This window comes from Caretta caretta, chromosome 9 (genome assembly GCF_965140235.1).
Source record: "Caretta caretta isolate rCarCar2 chromosome 9, rCarCar1.hap1, whole genome shotgun sequence".
NCBI classification, from domain to species: Eukaryota; Metazoa; Chordata; order Testudines; family Cheloniidae; genus Caretta; species Caretta caretta.
The window spans coordinates 91,355,421-91,382,899 of NC_134214.1; the positions used below are offsets into that span (position 1 = coordinate 91,355,421).

Below are 27,479 nucleotides of genomic sequence, written 5' to 3' on the forward strand. Positions count from 1 at the left end.
AAGGACAATGTGTAGAGTATCACATTCTAAAACATAGCACTTTTAAAAACAGGGGAAAACATTGTGAAGTTCCTAGAAAATGAGCCATCTGTAAACTGTTGGTAAGTAAAATCGTAGGAATATTCCTGGGGAAATAATAAGTCGTTACAGGCTGCCATAAAATATACTCAGTTGATGAGTGCAGTAAAAATACCTATAAATGAATAAAAATAAACATGTACTCTTGAGAATTCTGTTGCCATGACTTCAACCCTTAGGAAGCAGGAAAAGGGGATCTGCCTGCTAGTACTTGAAATTTTATCACTTTTGTATTACATATAGAAGAGTTAATCTAAAAAGCTGTATAATGGCTTTGTCATGCAAAGCACGAATATAGGCTGTTCCTTCCATGAGGTAGTATCCAGTTAATAAAAACAAGAGACTAAATTGCTTTCCCATTGTTACATTGTAATTATCGAAAACCGGTGTGTTAATGATAGGTTTCAGAGTAACAGCCGTGTTAGTCTGTATTCGCAAAAAGAAAAGGAGTACTTGTGGCACCTTAGAGACTAACCAATTTATTTGAGCGTGAGCTACAGCTCACTTCATTGGATGCATACCGTGGAAACTGCAGCAGACATTATATACACACAGAGAATATGAAACAATACCTCCTCCCACCCCACTGTCCTGCTGGTAATAGCTTAACTAAAGTGATCATCAAGTTGGGCCATTTCCAGCACAAATCCAGGTTTTCTCGGGATTTTCACTTTGCCTGAGGCCTACTTGCTATTACAGTAACCCTTCTTGTGCATAATTGATTCCTGGTAGGCACACAAATGATGATAGTCTTATTGTTTTTTTCACTGTAATCTTGTTTAGAGCAAGATTGTTATTCGCATAAAACCCGTGGTCAGTTTTATCAAATAGAGTAATTAAACATTGTAATGTCAGAAAGATTTTTTTGTCACCATCAGAGAATTTACAGTAATCCAGGGAGAAAGTGTATTCACAGGCTTTTAGTGGGAAACAAAGCCCAGAGCCTATGTTCATGGTGTTTTGATGGGTAGTAGGATGGCAGTACTCAGAATATTGTGTGTGTGTGTGTGTGTTTGTGTTTATATTTTATTGAAAAGACCATTCTTCTCGTGTTTCAGCATGAGTGTACAGGGGAGATAATGATGTCATTAATTGGGCAAACAATTATAAAGCAACTGTTGGGGAACTTTTGGCAGGAAAACTCAGTATTTGACAGTATTTATTGGCTCAGTATAAAGCATTGCTTTATTCCCATTACATTTTTTGTGAGATTTAATAACTGTTAAAAACACCTTGGGGATGCAGTTCTTTAAAAGACAGATGCCAGTTCTCATTCTTTGAGAGTAGGCGTTCTTCAGGAAAGTCTGAATTTTTTAGAAAATGTGTATAGAATTTGGATTGGTAGGGACAGACCCAACAAAGAATATTTATTTGTCAATTTATCAACTAGTTGGTGAATCAAAGTCTTCACTTTTATTATTTACATAGCTCCACAAGCACTTCATGAAACATGTAAGAAGACATTGCAAACTAAGTCAAAAAGTGACCTATTCTGTGAATCTTGTGGTATAATTATTGGGGACCAATCCTGTGGCCTTTACTTACACAACTAGCCCTGTTGACTGCAGGGAGCTACTCACTTGAGTAAATGCTGCAATACTGGAGTCTGCACAATTCTTCTTCTCAATTTATTAATATAAAAATAGAGCATGCATAATTAACCCTGGATGATAACTGTAAATGAAAAAAGTGATATGTAGTTTTGCTGTTACCTATTGGAATTGCTGGCCTGTATTCTCAAAAGATAGCTAAGGTAGTTTAACCTAAATACTGCAGAGTATCCAAAAAACTTTGACATGGCTACTTTTATTGAAAATTGAAAACATTTTGCAATAACAAATGCATTAAAATACATTACTCCTGTGAAGTAGATACGTGTTATGCCATTTTGCAGATGGGTAACCAGAGACTGAGGGAGGTTAAGTGACTTGCACAAAACCATGCAGCAAGTCAGTATCAGAGATGGGAATAGAATCCACAAGTCCTAACTTCTCAAACCAGGTTTCCAGTTAGTCTGGAGAAGAAATCAAAACTGTTTTCAATATTCCTGTTCACTTTACCTACTGTAAGATATTTTTGACAGTACCAGATATGAATGCTCATAGAAAAACCATTCAGAATGCTGGGCTCTAAGGGGGAGTTTTCAAAAGAGCCTAGTAAGTTAAGAGCCAGTGACACTTTTTTTAAGAAAAATCCCTCCATCAGAATACTTCATCTGGCTGCATCTGGTGCCTCAAAATCTTTGAGCCTGAGTTTAGAGAACTATCCTAGATTCTTAGTGCGTAGTCTGGTAGAGAATCAGTTTTGCCCTATTTTTGCAGCGTTAATTACTCTTGACATTATTTTCACCTTTTTGAAATGCTAGTGCAACTCCATCATAAATGTCCAGCTTCTTAACTGTACCTAGAGGAATTTCTATTCAGTCCCAGTGCAGTATTAAATAAGCCCGTGAAAACCACTCAAACCTGCTTAAGGTGTCAGTCTTCATAAAACAAAACGATAAAGATGTGGTCAATGGAGCTTTCTGATGAGGAGGGAAGTGATGATAGTGCATTCATGTACTGGGCCTGTTTATTTCTAAGCAATTCCTGTATTGTATGAAAACTTGTAGCCTCTTATATTGTAGAATCTGCTTACCCAAAAGTGCTGAATAAATTCTTACACAGTCAAAGCCACCTTATGGAAAAACCACCTAACCCCTAAGAATAGTCCGAGTACTGCACTCAGCTGAATCCTCAATGCTGTTGTTTCATAAACATCATCTTTACTTCAGTAGTCTTAAGATTGTGGATTACTAGCTATTACCCCTGGCAAAATTCCTAACCGAGTGTATAAAAGGGCCTAGTCTTTGCGTATACCATAAACCATTTTGACGGACTGACATTTCACACATCAGAAAACTAGCTAGCAGCTAATACCTTTCTTTTGTGTGAAATTTAAACTGCTAATCAAAATACCTAACTGGAAAATGCATGTGTTTCATTGTGGCAGATTTCTTTCTCTTTCTTGTAAAGTTGTTATGACATTCCTTCTACGATGGGTGACAGCTCTCTGAAAGCAAAATCCTTGTGGGGAGATCAAGAATAAAATGATTAAGTATTTTCACCAGAAAAATACATGGGAAATGAGGTAATGAGGCTGACTTTGCCATTTGACCGATGAGGGGAGTTGAAAGAATTGGGCATGTTCAGTGTAGAGAAGAGAAGGCTGTAGGAAAATAGTTTATAAATCTTTAAGTTTATTATAAATAGGATGGTGATCAATTGTTCTCTAAATCCACCAAGGTTGGCCAAGAAGTAATTGGCTTAGTTTGCAGCAAGAGAGGTTTAGGTTGGGTATTAGGAAAAACTTTTTAACTATAACGATAGTTAAGTGCTGGAACAGGTTACCTTGGAAGGCTGTGGAATCCGTGTCATTTATAAGAACAGGTTAGATAAACATTTTTCATCAGGGATGGTCTTGGTGTACTTAATCCTGCCTCAGCACTGGGGGGCAAGGCTAGATGACCTCTTGAGATCCCTTTTATCCCTACATTTCTATGATTTAATTACTGCATTTATATGCCCTTCATATTTTGGATGATCAGCTTCATCCTGGTTGTACAGCTTACTTCTTTCTAAACACTGATTGTCAAATTATTCCTGTTCATACATGCATACAGAGAAGGAGAAGAAAGTGTCTTTTGCTTCAGTACATTGGGTTTGCAGGAAGTGCAAGACTGAAAGACCAGTGATGCTGGGTGGGCTCAAAGACATTTCAAGGATCAGGCAGTTTATATGAATCAGAAAGGCAGTGGTTTCTACATTAGGAAGTAGCTTCCGCATATATTCTGTATTTTGAATGGAATATGATTTCTTTACAATTGTGGAAGCCTAGTATAGCACAACAGTACCCACTTTGATCTTGCAGCGTCGATGGGACTTGAATTGTGTTGACAGAACTACAGTTCTTCCTGAACTGTGGTCACCAAAGCTTTAACATGGTTAGGAATATGATTAAAATGTGACTGGGTCCTACATCACAAGGTCGAAGCATGACATAGCCATGTTGAGCGCTACTAGGTGGTAATCAGGTCCTGCCTTACAATAGAGTTATTTAGACAACATAGATATCTATAGAATATATCTGAAGAGGAAGAAACTTTGCTATATCTAGAACAGTAGTTTCCAAACTTTTTACTAGGGAGACTCACCAACTGCATTTTATTTTTTTAATCTTTTTCGCAACCCACCATTGCATACCCACCCTCTGCCCCGGCACCACAGCCCTAATCCTGGCCTGGTGCAGAGCAGACCTTCTTGGCTCAGGATGATTGGAGAGCGAACCTGCCCACACTCATCCTGCAGCTCCCATCCCGCAAGGCAGGGCCTGGCTCTTCACTCCACATGTTGTGACCTGGTGCGTGGGGTCGCAGCACCACTCAGGTTTGGCCTGGCCACATCTCACTCTCCAAACCTGCCAGCCTCCCCTTCACACTGGGCCAGGAGAAGTGCATGTTTGCCTAGGCCAGGACCCTGTGATGGGTTAATCTGTCCCTGGACATGGCAACCCAACTAGAACCTTCTGATGACCCACTGATGGGTCGGGACCCAATGTTTGGGAAACACTAATAACTATGATCACTGTGCTAACTGCTACAGTTATGATTATTTTTCCAGTGTGGACAAGGCCTTTGTGATTTTTGTTTAGGTGAAGTTTATTTCTTAAGTTTTATTAACCTGTTACTCTTTTATCAGGAGCCAGCAGAGAAGAAATAACAGAACACTGGGACTGGTTGGAACACAATCTTATGAAGACCTTATCTGTGTTTGATTCAAATGAAGATGTTACTAGCTTTGTACAGGGGAAGATAAGAGTAAGTAGCATGTAGGTGATCTAACAGAGGAAAGCTATGACTTTTCACTCTTCAGAAATATATCAATAACATTCCCTTTTTTTAGGACATTAGGGGACAACATTGTGGTGCAATGTAATTCTTTTTATGTAGTACTGTATTGCAGTTAGATAGGAGCAATGGAATGGGGTGAAGCTATTTCACTTCAAAGTTAAGTAAAATTGATAGAGACACATTCTGTTCTTGCTGGTAAGCAAAATGTATCAGTTACCTTCAATTAACTGTTTAAAACTTGTGGAAAAAGAATATTCTACAACTATAGTAATAATAATTGACAGAGCAAAATGAGGCCTTACACTAATCTCGAGGGCATTTCCCCATCTGTCTGTATGCAATGCTATCAGAGATACACAGGATCTTCTCTGTGCCCCAGCCTGTAACCAGGGACCCCTTTAGTGTGCCGGGCACCAAAGATCCACACAGTTCCACATGGGCAGGCCCTTAGTCGCCAAGACTCTGAGACTGGGCCTTCAGCACCAGCACTCCCTGTCTCTCTCCGTGATTCCCTGCAGCGAATCCAGCCCAGGTAGACTCCTGCAGGAGGCTTGGACTGTAGCCCTTCCGAGCACTCAGCGTATTTATAGGAACACAGGCAGCCTCTTCAAAACAAAGTAATTCTTTATTGGTCACCTGGCTACAGAAGCTGAAAGTCCTTAGTCTGGCACACAGAAGCAGATGTTATGCCATGGTCCATCCTGGCAAAGCCAATGCCATCAGCCAAGCTGTGATGGACTCTATCCCTTGCTCTGTCTCCCTGTTCTCTTTGGCTTCCCAAGTCAGAACTCCTGAGTCCCTCCAAAACTGAAGCCATTATTCCAGTTATTCTTGTTGTTTGGGGTTGATTGTTCAGTCACTGGAGGGCCTCTTTGTCTTACTGTATTCTGGGTTTGGTTTCAGCCAGATCCTTAAAGACTCAGTCATTCCACCCAGGCATCAAGGTAGTGCACACACCTCCTGTCCCCAGCGCTGTTCCAGAAGCAGCGTTAACCCTTTTGCACCCACTGTGCACAGAGGAAAACTGAGGCATGCCTAGGATTCATAAAAATATTATAGAAAATGCCCCCTTTGTCACAAATGTGATAACTTTTGAATGCTGCATTTGATCAATTCCAAAATTTCAGAGAATGTTTGAATGATGGGGAAATGGCGGGGGGGGGGGAGTAATGGGGAACTCTGGTCTGAGGGGTACAGGGGGATGGGCGGGCATATAGCTCCTGGAGTGGGGGCACAGAGAGTCCCTGGGATTGGGAGAGAAATGGGGACAGTGGTACAAGGGGGAAATGTGCTGTCACACAGAGACTTTGGCATGAGCAGGTAAGTGGCGAATGGGGGTGACCTGAGGGGTGGCTTGCAGAGAGTTCCTGAAATAGAGGGGGATAGAAGGGTGGCACACAGGGAGCTTGTGGGGGAGGTGGGTAATGAAAGAATGCAGTGAGCCCCTGGTGTGTGCAATGAGCTCGGCCTTCAGAAGCAATGGAGTGTGTGACCTTCTAGTAACAGTACTTAGCTTTTTTTATAGCACTTTCCATTAAAGGATGACAAAGCACATTACAAATACCTATGAATGTAGCTTCACAACACCCCTAATGGGGTAAGGAAACCTCATTATTCCCATTTTATAGACGGGGAAACTGAAGGTAAGTGTCTTAACCATGGTCATACAGGAAGTCTGTAGAAGGGTCTGAAATAGACTTAGGCCTCTTGACTCTCAGTCCTGTGCTTTGGTCACAAGACCATTCTTTCCCTGACATATGGCAGCACAAAATATGTTGCATGGTTTTTATATATATACAAACAAAAATGATTAAATTATAATATATATATTTTATATATATAAATTATATATAATTTATAATTATAATTTAATCATTTTTTGTTTTTTTGCTTTTAGGGATTGATTGCTGAAGAAGGGAAAGGTTCTTTCATAAAAGAAGAAGATCCTGAGAAGTTTCGTGAAGCTATTCTGAAGTTTGAAAAGTGCTTTGGATTAGCAGAGCAGGAGAAGTTGGTGACCTATTACTCCTGCAGCTACTGGAGGGGGCGAGTGCCCTGTCAGGGATGGCTTTATCTTAGTACCAACTTTCTTAGTTTTTACTCATTTTTGCTGGGAGCAGAAAGTAAGTTGGCCCAGTCACTCATCACCATTTTATTTTATATTTTTCAAGTTTGAAGTAATATGTCACACCCATAATCCTTTGAGAATGAAACTTAGTTATTTTGGAGCATGAGCATCAAATAAAAACAGAGTGTAGAAAAAATTAGCAATCAAAATAATCATTTGGAATATATTATTTATAAATATTTTATTTGCATGTACATGTGTAACCCACTAGTGTGTGCTACTTGTCTTTCTCTGTCCTGGATTCACAGAGACTATAGGTCTGGTACAGCTCTTAGCTGAAAATCCTGGGTCTTTAACTTATGCTGTAGAGATTCATGCTTTCAACTCTTGAGGCTCCTGGTTCAATTCCTGTCGCATGTACAAATTTAAAACAAAAATAATCTTCCCAAATCGAGGCATTATACATTGCTGATATTTTCACACATTTTTTGTGTGTGTAAAGTCATTTTGATTGCTCATTTAAAAGTATGCATTTATGTGAGTAATAACTCTGTGATTGAAAGCTAGAAAATATGAAGAAAGTTGCATAGACTTACAAGCATTTATATATTTTCCTGCCAGTACATGCATGTAGTATTCATGATTGCTAATAGGAGGCACAGCAGTACATCAGAAAGACACAGGCCCCTTAGATATAAATGGTCTGCTTGCTTTACGAAGCTTTATTTTAAATGCACTATTAAAACAGAGCAGCCTGCATGATGATATAGTTCATTTAGCCATTTGCAGGTTTGCATTGGAACAAAGAACAGAAAGTGTAATGTAGTACTAACATATGTGGCACTTTTTTGATGTATTTCTAACGGTGAAATTCTACCTGGCAAGCTTCCTGTAACTCTGAAGATAACCTGTAATTTTTTTGTACTTGTGGAATAGCAGTAGTTCGTGTTTCTGTACGCTCATTTTTGAAGGAGAACAAATGACTGAGGGCCCAGTCTTACAAGGAGCTGAGCACCCTCAACTCCCATTGCAGTCAATGGCAGTTGAGTGCGTTCAGCACATGGAAGGATTGGGCTATAAAACAGAGAAAGCAACTACATCAGGCAAGATTATAGAACCCATTTTAAATAGTACCGTACTTCACAAGTAGTTCCACTGAAGCTAATGGAGTAGGTGTGGAATAAGGTACTACTCTATAGGAGAAAGGATTATTACAGTTTGGCCCTTATTGAAATACACAGAAGCTTCTTTTTTTCTGAGAAACATGCAATAAAGGCTGTTCAGTGGCTCATTCTAATGCTTTCGGCTATGTTAGACCTTCCTACTCAATAGTGGTTTCACTGTGCTGTTTAATTGCATTTTATCAAAGCTGTTGACTGCTTGTTCCCTTCGTGTTAAGGAAAAAGTGTAGGCGACTAACGAGCAGTGAGAAGTTACTCACACCTGCTTATACTCATATTTTCAGTAAAACTCGTTATCTCCTGGGATGAAATCTCAAAACTTGAAAAGACCTCCAATGTGATCCTGACAGAGAGTATTCATGTGTGCTCCCGTGGGGAGGATCACTACTTTTCCATGTTTTTGCACATTAATGAAACGTTCCTTCTTATGGAGCAGCTGGCAAACTACGCAGTAAGGAGACTTTTTGACAAAGAGACATTTGAAAGTGACCTAGTCCTCCATGATCCTCTGCAAATCACCAAGAGGTAATTTATTGTTTGTAGAATGTCAGCTGTGTGCTCAGTAGAGTTCCAGGCACAGGAAGAGACAGTCCTTGTCTGAAGGAGCTTACAATAACAGCTTTGCTAACATTTGTGTCTTTTACCCAAGTGTCCTGTTAGACGTTGGGTAATGCACGATGTTATAATTTACTGATAGTTATCGGAAGAAATCACATGAATATGATCTATAAGAAATAATATCAGCTTTATTCACAAATACTTGTGTGGGTATCTCATCTTGTTTCAAATTCTTCATGGCTAATCAGATTCACAAAAACACCATTCAGAATAAACATCAAGGCACAAATTGACCAAACCTGTGCTAATAGCACAGGGTTCTCCTTCTTTAAAACAAAACTGAACACTACATGACATTTACTCAAACAGGGAATGTACACTAAATGCAGGAGCTTGTTGCCTTCATTGTAAATTCTGTAGGAAAGTTCTCTGAACTTGGTCTTCTCATTCACTTTTGTCAGATCCGATGCAGGCTTAAGTCTAGAGAGCCAGATTTTGATCTCAGATATACAAGTGTAAATCTGGAGCATCCACACAAAAGGCAGTGGAATTGCTCTGGATTTGTACAGCTGTAACTGAAATAATAGCCCCAAGTGTGCATTATTATATAGCATATTTGCATGTTTTTCGTTTTCAGAGGCTCTTCTATGGTAAAGCTTAGTTTCTCTGAGTGTATTTTAACGAATCATTAAAGCTGACAAGTTGGTTTTCATGGCTTAGGTTTATAAAATCCTTTCACAATTTATAGGCCAGAATTAATTGTAATTCAAGGCTTTAAATCTGTACCTTTTATTATTTTTACACAGAAAACAGAGGGCACATTTGGAACAGGAAAAATGCAGAAAGCATTATTCAGTACTGTCATACAACCAAAGCTGTTTAATAATAATAATAATTAATAGGTTTCTTGATAGGTTCCTTAAGAGAGAACCATTTAATACATTAATATAGAAAAAGGGAGGAAAATCGTATTGCTTTATTCTCTGCTTTAAAGTGATTTCATCAGTGGGTTTACAGCCCCGGATTTACATTTGTTTATGTCCTGTATAAATAAGATCTCTGGAGAGGTTACATTTTCTAGATAATAATTGTATTCAAGGTTCTGAAATATTTTGTGAAAAACATTACAGCAAAATTCATTTTAAAAAATGTAGTGTCTTAGCAGCAAGTGGGGATAAAAAACAAGAAGTGATGATGTGATGTCACTGAAGAGTAGCTTGCTGATGAAAGAATGGAAAGGAGGGGGAAGAACAACAAACAATTTTTTCGGCATATGTTAATTGGATAACAAATGCATGAGCCAGATGTCATTGGCAGTGGATGATATAAGCAACCATGTGTTGGAGGCTGGTGACTGGTTTTCTTACTATTGAATTGCTTTGGGTAACATGAAATGTCAGATCTAAAATATCCATTGGGTTAAAGTCTGTCTCCTGGGCCAGTAGAGGCTTGGTCCATGTAGCGTATTTGGAAGTGCTTTCTCAAGTCTCTTTTCAAGTAGAGTGGCTTCCACAGCTTTCAGTGGAGGGATTTCCAGAAGTCCAATACATTTCAGTGTTAGTATAATTTTTCTTTCTCTTAATTTCCTTTTATTACTCCAAGTTGTTTACACTTCAACGGTAAAAGAACCGCATGTGGCTCGCAAGCCACTGTTTGGCCACCCCTGATATGTGTTGTGATGAACAACTAAAGAGAGGGATTTGTTATTTAGGGCACAACGTATAACAACTAGGAGTAATGCAATTAATGAAATGAAATTAAGAGGAAAAAAGAATGATGCTAACACTGAAATGTATTGGACTCTTGGAAATCCCTCCACTGAAAGCTGTGGAATCCACACTACTTGAAACTAGACTTCAGCATGTGTTTTAAGCATGTGCTTAATTACTTTGCTAAAATAGGGTGTAAGCACTGTCAACTCCCTTGGGAATTGATTGTGTTCATAACCTCGTTTAGTGCCTTCCAGGATTGAGCCTGTAATGTATTTGAGAATGTGGGATATAAAGTTTTAATATAGTCCCATCCCAACACAACTCAGTTTTAATAAATGTAAAGTGATATTAAAATAACTTTGGTTTTCCTTCTCTGCCTCCCTTTTTTTATCCATTAGAGGCCTGGAGAACAGAGCCCACAGTGAGCAGTTTAGTGCATTCTTCAGGCTACCCAAAGAAGAGACCCTGAAGGAAGTGCATGAATGCTTCTTATGGGTACCTTTCTACCACTTCAACACACTGGGAAAAATGTGCATTTCAGAGAACTACATCTGCTTTGCTAGCCAGGATGGCAGTCTCTGCAGCATAATCATTCCCCTAAGAGAGGTATGGCAAATTGCATATTTTTCAGAGCCAGTTACACTGAAAGTTTTATAATTTGTATAGATTAAAGTAATTAGCAATTTACTTTTCTTTTAGTCAAGTTTCTCATTAGAAAATTGAATCTATTTTTATTCAATTTATATGATGTCATTTTTTCCTGGTGCCAGCTGTATTAAGCTAAATCCCACTGCGTGCAGAACTCCTTTCACTTTTCAGCTCAAAGAAAACCTTCAAGTCCCTCTCTTTTTTTTATCCTCTGTTCTTTCTGGGTGAGCAGAGGAACTTTTAGTGTCTCAGCTTGCACAAGTCTCACAACTTGTACTTAAACTGGGAGTCTGTCTTCGTAGCCTGAGGCTTATGGTCAAAAGCAAAGAATTGGAGGGGCTAAATATTTTGGAGTGATTGGTTATGGATTCTGGAGTCTTTCGCCTGTAGGTCACCAGCTTAAATCACTGTGGACAGTGATTAATGAGTACCAACTGTTCAGAGGCTTATGTGAAATGAGTTTGATAGTGTCTGGTCCTTAGTGGACAAATGTCAGTTCACCATTACAATTGGCGTCCTTAACAGACAGACTAAGGATCATAAGGTAATAGAGACTGTGGGATTGTCTACACTGGCAGTTTACAGCGCTGCAACTTTCTCGCTCAGGGGTGTGAACCACTCCCCGCCCCCCAAGCGCAGCAAGTTTCAGCGCTGTAAAGCGCCAGTGTAGACAGTGCACCAGCACCGGGGGCCAAGCTCCCAGCACTCGTAGCTCTCGCCCAGCACTGCTCTGTGACCACACAAGACACGTTAGAGCGCTGGCACGGCAGTGCTTTAGCATTGCCGGTGTAGACTAGCCCTGTGTTACAGCCTAGCTTTGAAGGGTCTAGGACAGAGATGACGCATTTGTGGAGAAGTGCATGGGAAGATTACCCTATACCTTCCATGCGGCATGTATTCTGTGGAATGAGCTTATATCAGTCTCTTTAACATTGTCTGTCTCTGACTAGTCCCAGATATGTTCATGAAATAGATACACTGGAAATTACCAAGATATCGATTAATACTTTTGTGTGCTATACATGCATGCAGCTTACTAGACATGCTGGGACAGATCTTCCTGTGGTGTGAATTGTCATAGCTACGTGAAGTCAATGGAGCTATATCAGTTTACTCCAGCTGAAAATCTGCTCTGCTGTGTGCTATTAGAGCATGCATTATTACCTAGGCAAATTTCTTCTTCACTTGAACTGAGTGTTTGAAAGTATTAAAAGCCATAATATAATAAAGGTCCAAATTAATTTCTCATGTAACTCAGTTGACTTCAGTGGGCATACAACAGGAATATGTTTGGCACACGCTGCTTAGATATTGCAGTTCATGTGATTTTTCTGTTGGCAGTCTTGCAAACAGAGGCTGTTGCAAACTGTAATAACAAAGCATAACAGGTTGAATTAAAGGAGCTGACTTCTTAATTCCAAATGCTCTCTTAGGAGTTGTTAGGCCCTTGTAGAGTTGTTTCACGTCAGCTGGTTTTCATCCTTCACCTATGCTGGTCAGAAGGCAGCAGCAACAGTAGTCAGTCTAGCAGTTCACAGTCATGTTACTAATTTATTATTTCCTGAAAAGCACTATATTATTAAAATGTATTTACCACTATAAATCCTAACTATCCCATCATCGCAATTAAGATCAGCTTCAGCTGTCATTTCCTGTGACAGATGTGTCTAGGAGGGTATTCTAAGTGGAGTATCCTTCCCATGAATTCTGCTTCACGTGGTTATTTGCAGGAGCCAGAGTCTGGCTTCTTTCGGAAAACTGTGTAAGATGCACCCGTTTCAGCAGGCACTTGAGGCCAGATTTTGGAAAGCGTTTAGCACCAATATGTTAATTTTTCTAAAAAAAAATCTGTCCTATAATGAAGTTTAGGTTTTATGGGGATAACATGTCAGTCCATTGTCTTGTGCCAGAATAGCAACAGCCCATTTTGTGCAATGATAGTTTAAATTGTCTGTGTGGTTAATTCTGCTTATACAATGGTCCACTGCGCTCCATGCTGCTCACAGGTTTATCTGTATGTGCATGCTGTCATGGTTACCAGGCTCATTGCACTGTTGTCCCTTTTTGGGGTCTCACTGAGTGCATCTCCACAGGCTGGAATTCCACAATTTGCCCACTCTTGAACCAGGACCTGGGTTATAGTCCCTTGGGTATCAACTATGACTCAGTAGGTCCAACTGGGAGGAGTTTCCCTTTGGGAGCCTCTGACAGCAGCTGATTAAAGTGACTCAGTTTCTCCAAAACAAAGCATTGTTTATTCTTTCACCCAAAGATACAAAGCCCTTAGAGCCAAGGAATAAAACAAAAAGAGACCTACATGCATATTTTCTTACCTAAGCTTAACCTCTCTATCCATGAGTCCAGCTTTTTCCCCATCTCTAAGTCAGGAGAAACACCCTGCCCGCTTGCAGCTGGCTCCTTCTGTCTCTGAGTGAGTCTTCCCAGCCTGTCAGCTTTTTCATTGACATACCCTGGGGAGCCTCCCTTCCTTTTCTGCAGCCTAGCCTCTATATAGGGGTTTAGTGTCTACTCTTTGATCTTAGGCTCAGCCTAGGAAAGGTGGAAAGGATGGTGCCAGCTAGGCAGCTTCTTCCCCAACTGATGTCCCAGCCATTGTTATCTTAGCTCCTTTGAAGCTGTACAACTAAGGCTGCCTTATTTGTGTCTTTGTTTTGTCTCTCCTGCTCTGTTTAACAACCTCTCTTTACAGCCTGCTTCAGTTCAACTCTATGCATTCAGGCAGGCAGCTATACAAAATTGAATGGTGAATCCACGTCACACTTAATATTCATAAGAATAATGCAGATAGCTTCCAGTATGTGTCACATGCACTCTCAATAGAATTTCTTTTTTGCAAGCCAAGCTGACAAAATTGGGTAGGAAGATGAGATTACTAATTCCTGTGTCCTTGCCTCTTCAGGTGATAGCAGTGGAGAAGGCTGATCCAGCTAACAAAGGAATCAGCATTAGTACTAAAGGAAAAAGAGCTTTTCGTTTTACTGAGGTTAAGGATTTTGAACACCTGGTAGCAAAGCTCAGGATCAGAAGTGGTACAACTTCAAGTCCTCATCACACTGCAAGTACGGAGGTAACAGCACAGCTAACTCTAATACTGAAATCTGAAAAGGTGGATCTCATTTGCATAAATTGGGCCCAAATCCAGTTGAAGTGTTTCTTTGGGACTCTCACTGCTTCAGCTGGCAGGAATTCTGGGAGATTCTGAGAAAGGGCACTGCATAGCAATGGGGCAGTCTGATGTTGAGCAAGACTTCATTCCGTGCCTCATCTACTGTACAGTTTGTGCTGAATGCATAACAAAGGGGAAGTTATAAGCACATGTCAGAGCTTATCAGCCCATAGCAAAAGAGTGACTTACCCTATCATTCAAACTCGTGTAGTGCTTCAAGGAAGTAATGCTTGGCACACATCAGGACTGAACAAAAATGTGAGCTGGGTGCTTCTCTGGACACACAGACTGTTCACACATACTAATAAATGTGCTTTTCATGGTGACTTTGCATTCATAGGGGAAGGGGAAGAGGAAAGAGAATTTTTCCTCCTGGGAAGGTTTTCTGGTTTGAGATCAGGTTTGGGATTGGTGAGCAATAAATAAATAAACCTGATAGACTTCCTGTTTCTGAGTCCAACAGGACTGAGCTGTGTTAGATGTAGTTAAAAAACAGAAATCCCATCACAGGGAATTTGAGGTATTCCTTCCCAAACCTATCATAGCTGCTTTTTCAGAAGACCAAATGGAACAGTAAGGATGGTACTGTGTTTAGGGGATTAGCCTGTGACTCGAGAGACCCACATTTAATTTTCTCTTCTACCACTTGCGCAAATCACTTAGTCTCTCTGTCTCAGTTCCTTATCTGTAAAATGGGGATAATAGCACTTCCCTATTTCCTGGGGTAGATGTGAGGATAAATACATTAAAGATTATGAGGTGCTCAGATACTACGGTGAGAGGGACCATAGAAATACTTAAGATCCATTTCCTTCAATGCAAACAGTCAGACTTTTTGGTTAAAAAATAAAAAAGCCCTTCATAATCTCTCCCGTGAGAAACCAAAAAACACCACCTGGTGTAAAATCAAGTGTGAAGTCAGTGGAGCTGCGTAAACTTAACCAGGTGGCTCATAATGTTTACAGGATGATTGTGAGGCTGTTATTAGATGTGGACAGATCTGTGCAAATAGTGTCGTGTATGAGGCTTTTCAGTTTCAGAATGTATCCCTCAGAACAGATATGTGGAACTTGCAATTTTTAATAGTGCTTCTGCATACTTTCCCTCTAGGGTTCTGCATTTAGGGCTTTGCTCTCATTGAAATTGATGGGACTTCTGTCTTTTGACTTTTAGTAAGCTAACTCCTAAAACCCCTTCATCGGTAATCATCTGCTTTGTCTGACGCCAAATACAGAACATGGTCTGCTAGGCTTTAACCTTGCCGTACCCTAGTTTTGGGGTGACATGACTTTCCGACAGGACAGTCCTACCTTGGCTTAACTGAATGTGTGTTGGAGAGGAATACAAATGAAAAATGCTGGGTAATTCTGCTTGCTCTATCACTGACCATATAAAGTCTCAAATGTAGACCCTGGCAAAGCTTTATAGTTTTACCAATTAGAGACAACACATTTACTCTTCTGAGTCCTCCTATCGACAAGCATGCATATGTGAGCATGGCAACCAGGATTTGGTACTTCAGCTGTTCAGGAGATTATGTACCATTTTTCATTTCCAACACACACTTTTGGACAGTAAGGATGGTTTCCTTCCCTTTCCAGAGGGGCATGCTGCCAGATACTCCCCTGGATACAGGAACATGAGCCAGAGTTGAGCAGATAGTTGCTGTTATCCCAGTGGTTGCCTATAACTTTAGTTCTAAACCTAATATTCTGACAGTATAGCAGCTGGGTGGAGTTAAGAACTTTCCTCACAGTTCAGATGGGCCTCCATCTCTGATGCAGTCAGCTCTAGTAGTTTATAACATCGATAGTAGAGGAGCAGAGTCGGTTGGAATAACCTGTGAAATAGTATCTGTGAGCTTATGCAGGTTGTACGGTGGTTCAGCACAGAAAAACCGTGCGTCATGGAAGGCTCATCCTCAAGGTTCCATTCTTGAGGGTTAGAAGCTGGGGTGAACAACAAGGGGGAAAAAATGGTTTAACCTGAACAGAAATGCTCCCTAGCTAGGAGTGCAGCACAGTTCTGTGATGTTTGGGTGCTGAGCTATGCCTTCTCAAAAGCATTCATCTTTGGAGTGGCCACACACGCCCAGTTACATGCCTTTGTCTGCATTACTTGACTAATAATCAGTTTGTCTATTTTCCTCCTTAGCTGTGCTTTTAGGGTGGAAAAAGATAATTGGCTCCATATGCATGCGGAAGGGAACATGTCGAACGGCAAAGCTGCTGAACCCAGTACATTTTGGCATTTTACTTTGTTTTGCTTATAGATTTTGAAGTAGAATATTTCTTACCCACTAAGCTCCAAACCTTGCTTCTGAAATCCTGTTAGTAGTATCCTGTGGTAGGAGAGCACACAGTTCATTTAACTGCCAGTACAATACTTGACAGTTTCTGTCCATGGCCCTGATCCAGCTCCCATTTAAATCAATTGGAGTCTTTCTTTTCATTTCAGTGGAGTTGGATCAGGCCCTCATATTTTTTGCAGCTATCGTTTTCGTTAATGTATGAATAAATATCTTGCTGTGGCAATAAAGAAATGTGTGGTTTTTTTTTTTTTTCCAAGTGCTGCCGCTTAAATGTAAATAGGAAGCTCTACAGATCATGGACCACTTCAGATCTTATTTGCTCTGTAAGATTCCAGGCAGATTTGTTAATGCTGTTTAAAGTTTAAATAATAACAACAAAGCATCTGAAGACTATTGTAATTTTGAAAGGTGCATAACAAGTGGTGCTTGCGGATGAAACGTCAACTGTTATCAGTGCGGTTTCTTGCAGGACTTTTTAAGCACCTCTGACAGCTGTTAATGCATTCTGCAGGTTGCCACTACTTCTAACTCTGACAATCTGGCGGATTATTATGAAGGACCGTTAATGGCAGGTCAGAAAGGCAGCAGCACGACTGTTAGCACAGAAGCTCTAATGACCGTATTCCACCCTCAGGATGCTGATAATCTTGACTCTAAAATGGTAAGAAGGAAAACAACTTTCCACAGCTTTCTGAATCCAATGAAAAAGGATTCAAGTAAAATTGAAACGTATTCGAGAGAAAGCAGCTGATTTCTTTTACGGCTTTGGCAATTTTCTCTTCTCTGCCTACTCTGTATTTTACTCTACATTTCCACAGGGGCCTTATGCATTGCTGTATTCAATTTTCTGATCATCTTGTTTAATAATGATATGCTTTATCTTCCCACAGCAAAATTCTTTCTGCTCCTCCACCTCCTCAGGGAAGAACTGCCTGTTTGTTTTGTGACAGTGAGCAAGTACTTAATTTCACATTCATTTGAACTGTCAAGACTTAAAACCACTAGAAATGGTTTGAGAACAAGCAAAATTGTGATCCAACATCAGCTTCATTTGCTTACCTCCTTTTTCAGTCTCCTGACTTCTTGGTCACAACATTATGATTTGGAGAAAAAGTTTCTCATAGCCCAGAGCTTATCATTTTGTTAAAGGTGAAACAAAGTGGGTTTGTGGGAAATCCACTCACCCTTTTTTGGTAACTTCTTTATAAAGTATGAAGAAGGCCTGAAAGGTTTTATTTTTAAAAAATTATTTTGCTTTTCACATAAGAAATCCAGTTCTTGGAAACAGTGGAGCTCTATGGATGGCTTGAGAACCAGCGGATTACAACATTGCAGGAGATGAGGCTAAAACTTTAACAATTGAGAGGGGAAGGGGTTTTTAGTCACTGTTTAAAACCGTTTTTTGTATTTTCACCTATAAAACCATAATGTCTAATAAAGGGAGAAAGGATATCTTTGTTAAAGATGCAACATCCCTGCTTCCTCAATTAGGGCTGATTGAGAGCCCACTGAACCCAATGGAAGTTCTTCCATTGGGTTCAGTGACTATTGGATCAGGCCTTTACTAGGGGAGAGACCTCACAAACCAGGGAAGACCATACATGGCATTTCTGATATTGAAAAGAAAAAAACTTTTTGTCTGGGGGATATAGAGAACCTAAACTCTTCAGTTGCTGTTTCTTTTCCCTTTTGCAGATCACTTTTAAGTGCTTTAAAAGGATAAATTCTCAGTGCTGCTTATACAAAATGCAGCGACATTGCAACCACTTTCCCCAGACCATGGAAAGAGCTGATGTACTGGGTTACCTATTCATTAATCACTCTGCCCCTAAGTTTGCAGTGTTCATAACTGAGTTCATTTGTAGTGTGTAAGTCTTGTGCTTTTCAAAGGGCCATATCCAGCACTCCTTACTTACCCCGTCACTTCAGTTCTGCCTGAGTAAGGAACTGAAACTGCCAACTCCTTCTCATGCAAATAGTCTTTACTCATGTGGTACTGAGGTTCAACTGGATTTCAGTAGAAATATATCCTTGTGTTTTGACAGAAAGTAGCCAATGTACAAAATTGTTCTCCAATTGCGTGGCAGATAAATATTTGATCCAGTCTGTATTTTATATGGAGCTAAAAATTTTCAGCCATCAGTTCAGCTACTCAAACTAGCCCAGACTTCCACCTGCTTTATATTTTCTTGTTATCAATTCATCTTTAGTACTGTTTATTTGTAACTGTTATTGAAAACAGTTCAGTACTGAAAAACACTTATTATAAATAAATAAACTTGAGGACAGGAAAGATCAAGAAACCACAGTATGATAAAGACATTGGTGCCTGAGTTGTACCTCTGGCATGCTTTCCAGCTCCCATTCCCAACACTGTTCCAGATCTGTCAAACTAGGATAACACAACAAAAGGTGATAAATGGGAAAATCAGAACAACCTGTTTTGCCTGCCAGGTTTGTAGGACGTATTGTTTTATCTATGTAAGAGCTAAATATGATTATTATTATGGTAAGTAAGGAACAGTTTGTGGTACGTTGAAAGCAAATGATTTAAGCAAATAGGCCATGATTTAGTGATGTAAGTAAGCAAGTGGCTACTCCTGCAGGAATTCTATGCCTAAAAAGTCTGCGCACAATATTTTAAAATTCTGCGTATTTGATTTGTCAAAATAACACAATATAATCACTCCCGTTTCAATTATTTGGGTAATTTATTTTAAATGAATATGTCAACAATGCAAACAAAAAAAAAAGATTCCCCAAGGAGTAGAGAGTTAAAGAAACCCCTGTGATAACCCAGTTCCAGTTGGGGGATACTGGAGAGTGCTGTGTGGGTCCCCCCAAAGCCCAAACACCTGCACCCCTCTTTCCCCAACGCCCAGCCATGGTGCACCCCTGGTCCAGACACCTGTACCTTCCTCCGCCCAGAGCCGTTACCTCCCTCCAGCTTCTTTACTGTCCCTCCAGGGGACACAGCAGAGCCCTGCCCTTCCTCACCCTTGCCAGAGCTGGGTCTCCTCGGCCCTCTCCCATCTCTGGACAGATGAGGATCAAGCCGAGCAGCCAGAGTATGCAGAGCCTCCATCCCCGCCAGGCTGGGTGATCCGCTCACTGTGTGCTGGAGAGCCAGACTCTTCAGAGTACAGCAGCCACCTACTGGTGGCTGGCAGCTCTAGCCCCAGTTCTGCAAGAGAAACATGAAATTCTGCGGAGAACATTAATTCTGTGCAAATTCTGCATTGTGCAGTGGCGCAGAATTCCCCAAGAGTAAAGTGTCTAACTTCAACCACATGAGTAGCCTCACTGACTTCAGTGAGACTACTAACATGCTTAAAGTACTTTGCAGCATCAGAGCCTCAGTATACCTTCCACAATTTGTTCAAACCTTTTAACTAGGTTCATTACACAAAGAAAAGATTAAGACTGGAGGCAAGTAATGCCTTGTGATCAATCTGAATCCTACTTCTGCTTCCTCATTCCTTTCTTCCTTCCCATTTTTCTTGTTCCGATTCCTTGTTATTTTCTCATTCTCTCATCTGACTTCCTGTTTTCCTCATCCTTTCCTTACCTCAAGATAAATCTCATTCCACTGAATTGCTCCCCTGAGAAGAATTTCTTATTTTTCGGTGAGATCTAATAAAAAAATAGTGTGAGGTGTTCTAAAATTAGCCCAAGTTACAATGACTTTTTACGTAGAGAGACATGCTTGAGAAATGGAAAACTGCAGTAGAATTCCAGAGGGAGCTATACTGAGCATCTAACTTTTAAACACAGAGATCACTGCCTTGTGTTTAAATATTAAATTCTCTCATCACCCCTATGGGCTGATGTGAAAACATACTGGTGGTAGACGATACTCTTCCTGCAGGCTTCTTCATAGCAGAGTCTAGCGAATGCTGACATTTCCCCCCCCCCAGCAAACTTTCCTGGCCCTCTATTCAGTCTTTTTTACTGTCTGTCTCTTCACACAGTGCAGACTTTCCCAGGGGCAAATCTTTCCTGGGGCAGTTTGCTGTCAGAGGACCCTCAAAGGGCTTTAGCGCAATCATTCAAGTAAGTGTTGGAAATGAAACGAAGATAAAGTTAACAAATTACAGAAGCTTTGTATTCTACTAGTAGCTTAGTTACTTAAGTGGCTTGTTCTCCATTGTGGGTTTGGTTATATTTTATTTCTACTGAAAATGCTTGTTCTTCTTTGTTAAAATCCAGCATGTTTGATCATCATTAGAGAATACTATATGTTAGCAGCAGTCTCATGTACAGAGTCTTCTGGCTGCAGGATGGCAATCCTTGAATTAACATGGAAGGTACAGACTTACTCTCATTGTAATAAATGGGAGTGTGACACTGATTTCAATAGGAGCAACACCATAATTAGATAATTCTTTTGAAACTTAAATTTTCAATATTGCAAGGTACAGTGCCGCACCCAATAGGAGTTTAAAGCCACTCATCACCACTAGAGCGTCCACCAGTGTCATTAGTGTGGGATGGTCCAAAATTAATTGAGCTGAGCTAAATTTCTCCAGTTTGTCTTGCTTTGTTCATGACATCATAGAGTTGTAGCCAAGGCCAGCCTTAAAATTTGCAAAATCTAATCTGCCAGAGAGTTGTTGGAGAGAGGGCCCCATCTCTGTCATTGCCAAGAAAGAAGTTGGGCAATGCTGAGAATTTTGAGTTTGCTAGGTCCCACAAGAGCATGAGTGGGGACCCAAGTTGTTGGCTGCACTGCTGGCGCTTAAGGGCTTGATCTTGCTCTCATCTGAGTCAATGAAAAGCTTCCCTTTGATTTGAATGGTGAAGGATCAAGCACCAGCAGGTTGTTGGTATAGCAATGTCAAATGGGAAGATGTGGGCCAATGATCACATAGTCACAGTGTCTGTACTGGGTATGGCCTTTAAAAGGGACATTCTATCTTCCTATGTTATTACATTGCAAGTATGAGAAAATGTTGCAGGAGGTATCCTAATGAGGTAAATAGGTCACCCACTACATCAAGCTGTGACTGCCCAGCCAGGGGGTGTGTTACATACCCTTGTAAAGATTTTTATTTACAAAAATGCTAGAAAGAACTATTTATTTCTAAAAGGATTATTTTAAAATGAGAAACACCTTTGATATAATTTATCATGTTTCTTAATTAGCCCTGCTATTTAATCCTTTGGATTCTGATCCTCTGCTACACATTTCTGTTGTTCTTGTCCATCAGTTTCTGTTGAAATCAACAAAGTCTTACCCTTAGGACATTCCTGACACATGAAGCAAAACAGATGGTGCTTTCTACCAAAATCTACCTGAAACATTCAACAGCAGCCAGTGCATAGTTACTTTATAACCATAGCCTTTAAGATTCTGCTTGTTCTTAGCTGTTCTATTCTGACAGCTTTGACTTAGCCGCTTCCATCAGGACAGAAAATGAATAGACTATAGGAGAGCTTGCTTTATTTTGTAAAAATATCCAAACAGCTGATTTAATGGGCTAAAATTAATTTTAAAAGGGGCTAAGGAAGTACACAGTAGGTTAACAAACTAGATTTGTGCCTCTGGAGACCAAGTACAGAATCTCACAGGTTTGTTGGTCTCATTCTAGTCCCTTGTGAACATCACAACACCACCACCACAATTTAGTCCATTCTGAAGTCCAGCATTGGAATGGCAGTGGTGGCCTACGTGTTGTGTTGACAATGCTTTTTGGAGCGTTTGGAGAACTTTGTGGGCAGGCTTTCAGAGCACCTGTCTGCATTGTCATACACACTGGTTAGCTGTGTTGTTCCCTTGCACTGTTAATCCTTTCTGGAACTGTACCACTTCCTGTACATTTGAGAATTATGTGAACTTTATTGATACAGTGTTAAAGATGAAGAAACAGGCTGGGCTATCTGCATGTTGATTTTATAAACTTTTTGCAATATCAGACAATATAGACCAAAGATTTTAAGGGGGTGAAAAAGTCTACATAAAGTTACTCTGTATTCAGTAGGTCAGATTCTGTTTCCATTTACACTAGTGTAAATCCAGAGTAACACCACTGATATCAGTTCTGTCACTCCCAATTCATATCAGTAATACTGAGAGCAAAATTTAACCTTATACTTCTTAATGTGTGAGCAGACTTTTTCATTATGCTTAATGGGCGTTTGTTTTTGTTTTGATAGTTGAAAGAAAAAATGAAAGAGCAGTCCTGGAATATCCTCTTTGTAGAGTGTGGACGTGGCGTTAGCATGTTTCGGACAAAGAAGACTCGAGATCTAGTTTTAAGAGGGATCCCAGAGACCTTACGAGGAGAGCTCTGGCTGCTCTTCTCAGGTATTGAATAGTAATTAGCATGAATTAACTTTACGGAGTTGTACTACAGAAATATTCTAGTCAATGATCAAACAGACTGCTTCAGAAAGTGCTGTTCTCTGCCAGAAATAGATAAGGATCTTGCTTTTATGCAGGGAATTTAAACCAAACCAAATCTGTAGTCTTTACAGTTGGAAATCAGAGCTGCAGACTCGAACTGCTTTTAAAATTGTCCTAAAAATGTTTGTTTCCTTGGTGATAAGGTACATGCTATATCCTTAAAGTTCAAGGGGACAGTTAAGTTGGAAAAGCCTCTCTGTGTATGTATGTACTGCAACTGGGAGCCTGGGTGGACAGATTCTCGCTAGCAGGGCTTGAGATAGCATACTAAAAACAGCAGTGTGGACATTCTGGCTTGGTCTGGAGCTTGGGTTCTGGTGCCTATCGGGTAGGGTGGGTTTGAGAGCCTGAGCTTCTGCCCAAGCTGAAATGTCCACATTACTATTTTTAGTGCACTAGCTTGAGTTTTGCTAGCATGAGTCTGTCTACCCGGGCTGGGACACTCGCTCCCAGATACAGTGTAGATGTACCCTTTAAGACTGTGTCCTCACATAGCAGGAAAAACATATTTGCTAAACCGGTTTTAAATCTTTTGTCAGGGATGGCAGCTTTACAAACCAATAAAGTTTCTGTAGCAGAGAATTTTCCCCATCTTTGCAACTGTTTTCTAGACTAGGCCCCTTGAACCAAAGTACAGAGCTTACAGACATCATGTGCTTCACTTGCAGTGTTTATAAAGATGCACGTGATCTCTTGTGAAAGTTACAAAGGTACTTTTATGGCCTTCATCCCTGTGGTGTAATACCTGTATTAGAATGCCTCACAAACACTAATTAACTTATCCCAGCAGCACACTTACGGAATAGGGAAGTATTATAATCTGTGTTATACAGATGGGGAACTGAAGCCTGGAGCGATTAAGTCACTGATTTTTAGAGGCCCTGAGCTCCTGCAGCTCCCATTGACTTCAGTGCATGAGACAGTCACCCGAATCACTTGCTCAAAGTTGCATAAGAAGTCTGTGGCAGAGCCAGGAATTGAGTACAGATCTGTCTGACCTTCCATCCAGTGCCTTGACCACAAGACTATTTACCCCAATATCAGAGGTGATTTTGCAACTCTTTTAGAGATTCAGTTTATGACTACAAATTACTTGTAAAATTATCTAGCATGTTTTAGCTCATGCTGAGGCTCAGGTGATCTTTAGTGGGATTCTGCCTGTTCCTAGAGAAGGGCAACAAAGGTGTGACAAGATTATGACTATCAATAGATGGCTTAGGCAGTGGTGCTATAAGGAGGGCTTTGGGATGTATGGTCATTGGGAGGCATTCATGGATAGAGGACAGTTCTCTCGGGATGGACTTCATCTGAGTAGGGAAGGAAATAGACTTCTAGGATGGAGGTTGGCACAACTGATTAAGAGAGCTTTAAACTAGGAATTTGGGGGAGATGGTTGGGAGATGTCCAGGTAATCTCCACGCCAGAATTTAGCATAGAGTGGAAAGAAAATGAAGTAAGAGTGGATACAGCTGTAGGTAGGAGGAAGGGCAGTGTAGATACAAGTCTAATAGGTTATACTGGTAGTAAAATAACCGTGCCTAATAGGGTACAGAATGTGAGTGAGGCCAAACAGCAAAAATTAAGATGTTTGTACACCAATGCAAGGAGCCTAGGTAATAAAATGGAGGAACTAGAGTTACTGGTGCAGGAAGTGAAACCAGATATTATAGGTATAACAGAGACCTGGTGGAATAGTAGTCATGACTGGGCTACAGGTATTGAAGGGTATGTGCTGTTTAGGAAAGACCGAAATAAAGGTAAAGGTGGTGGAGTAGCACTGTATATCAATGATGAGATAGAATGTAAAGAAATAAGAAGCAATGAAATGGATATGACCGAGTCTGTCTGGGCAACAATTAAATTGGGGAAGAAAACTATTAGAGCCTCCCCTGGGATAGTGCTTGGGGTGTGCTATAGACCGCCGGGATCTAATTTGGATATGGATAGAGCCCTTTTTAATGTTTTTAATAAAGTAAATACTAATGGAAACTGTGTGATCATGGGAGACTTTAACTTCCCAGATATAGACTGGAGGACGAGTGCTAGTAATAATAATAGGGCTCAGATTTTCCTAGATGCGATAGCTGATGGATTCCTTCAGCAAGTAGTTGCTGAACCGACTAGAGGGGATGCCATTTTAGATTTGGTCTTGGTGAGTAATGAGGACCTCATAGAGGAAATGGTTGTAGGGGATAATCTTGGCTCAAGTGATCATGAGCTAATTCAGTTCAAACTGAATGGAAGGATTAACAAAAATAAATCTGCAACTAGGGTTTTTGATTTCAAAAGGGCTGACTTTCAAAAATTAAGGAAATTAGTTAGGGAAGTGGATTGGACTGAAGAATTTATGGGTTTAAAGGTAGAGGAGGCCTGGGATTATTTTAAATTAAAGCTGCAGAAGCTATCGGAAGCCTGCATCCCAAGAAAGGGGAAAAAATTCATAGGCAGGAGTTGTAGACCAAGCTGGATGAGCAAGCATCTTAGAGAGGTAATTAAGAAAAAGCAGAAAGCATATAGGGAGTGGAAGAAGGGAGGGATCAGTAAGGAAAGCTACCTTATTGAGGTCAGAATATGTAGGGATAAAGTGAGACAGGCTAAAAGTCAAGTAGAGTTGGACCTTGCAAAGGGAATTAAAACTAATAGTAAAGGGTTCTATAGTCATATAAATAGGAAGAAAACAAAGAAAGAAGAAGTGGGACCGCTAAAAACTGAGGATGGAGTGGAGGTCAAGGATAATCCAGGCATGGCCCAATATCTAAACAAATACTTTGCCTCAGTCTTTAATAAGACCAAAGAGGATCTTAGGGATAATGGTAGCATGATAAATGGGAATGAGGATATGGAGGTAGACATCACCATATCTGAGGTAGAAGCGAAACTCAAACAGCTTAATGGGACAAAATCGGGGGGCCCAGATAATCTTCATCCAAGAATATTAAAAGAATTGGCACAAGAAATTGCAAGCCCATTAGCAAGAATTTTTAATGAATCTGTAAACTCAGGGGTTGTACCGTATGATTGGAGAATTGCTAACATAGTTCCTATTTTTAAGAAAGGGAAAAAAAGTGATCCAAGTAATTATAGGCCTGTTAGTTTGACATCTGTAGTATGCAAGGTCTTGGAAAAAATTTTGAAGGAGAAGGTAGTTAAGGACATTGAAGTCAATGGTAAATGGGACAAATTACAACATGGTTTTACAAAAGGTAGATCGTGCCAAACCAACCTGATCTCCTTCTTTGAGAGAGTAACAGATTTTTTAGATAAAGGAAACGCAGTGGATCTAATTTACTTAGATTTTAGTAAGGCGTTTGATACTGTGCCACATGGGGAATTATTAGTTAAATTGGATAAGATGGGCATCAATAGGAAAATTGAAAGGTGGATAGGGAATTGGTTAAAGGGGAGACTACAACGGGTCCTACTGAAAGGTGAACTGTCAAGTTGGAGGGAGGTTACCAGTGGAGTTCCTCAAGGATCGGTTTTGGGACCAATCTTATTTAATCTTTTTATTACTGACCTGGGCACAAAAAGTGGGAATGTGCTAATAAAGTTTGCAGATGATACAAAGCTGGGAGGTATTGCTAATTTAGAGAAGGACAGGGATACCCTACAGGAGGATCTGGATGACCTTGTAAACTGGAGTAATAGGAATAGGATGAAATTTAATAGTGAGAAGTGTAAGGTCATGCATTTAGGGATTAATAACAAGAATTTTAGTTATAAGCTAGGGACGCATCAACTAGAAGTAACGGAGGAGGAAAAGGACCTTGGAGTATTGGTTGATCATAGGATGACTATGAGCTGCCAATGTGATATGGCTGTGAAAAAAGCTAATGTCATCTTGGGATGCATCAGGAGAGGTATTTCCAGTAGGGATAAGGAGGTTTTAGTACCATTATATAAGGCACTGGTGAGACCTCACCTGGAATACTGTGTGCAGTTCTGGTCTCCCATGTTTAAGAAGGATGAATTCAAACTGGAACAGGTACAGAGAAGGGCTACTAGGATGATCCGAGGAATGGAAAACTTGTCTTATGAAAGGAGACTCAGGGAGCTTGGCTTGTTTAGCCTAACTAAAAGAAGGTTGAGGGGAGATATGATTGCTCTCTATAAATATATCAGAGGGATAAATACCAGAGAGGGAGAGGAATTATTTAAACTCAGTACCAATGTGGACACAAGAACAAATGGATATAAACTGGCCACTAGGAAATTTAGATTAGAAATTAGACGAAGGTTTCTAACCATCAGAGGAGTGAAGTTTTGGAATAGCCTTCCGAGGGAAGTAGTGGGGACAAAAGATCTATCTTGCTTTAAGATTAAACTCGATAAGTTTATGGAGGAGATGGTATGATGGGATAACATGGTTTTGGTAATTAAATATTCATGGTAAATAGGCCCAATGGCCTGTGATGGGTTTTTAGATGGGGTAAGATCCAAGT

The 27,479-nt window shown here is 40.3% G+C and overlaps 1 protein-coding gene across 2 annotated transcripts in view; it reads left to right on the forward strand.

The window, feature by feature from the left end:
* Positions 1–27,479, forward strand: part of TBC1D8B (TBC1 domain family member 8B) — a 71,739-nt gene that overhangs the window by 16,278 nt on the left and 27,982 nt on the right. For both annotated transcript variants that reach the window (XM_048863888.2, XM_048863889.2), the window contains exons 3-9: positions 4,815–4,933; positions 6,864–7,089; positions 8,500–8,740; positions 10,884–11,091; positions 14,054–14,221; positions 17,143–17,292; positions 22,788–22,938. In XM_048863888.2, coding sequence (XP_048719845.1) covers positions 4,815–4,933; positions 6,864–7,089; positions 8,500–8,740; positions 10,884–11,091; positions 14,054–14,221; positions 17,143–17,292; positions 22,788–22,938 — 1,263 coding nt within the window. The remainder of the gene's footprint in view (positions 1–4,814; positions 4,934–6,863; positions 7,090–8,499; positions 8,741–10,883; positions 11,092–14,053; positions 14,222–17,142; positions 17,293–22,787; positions 22,939–27,479) is intronic.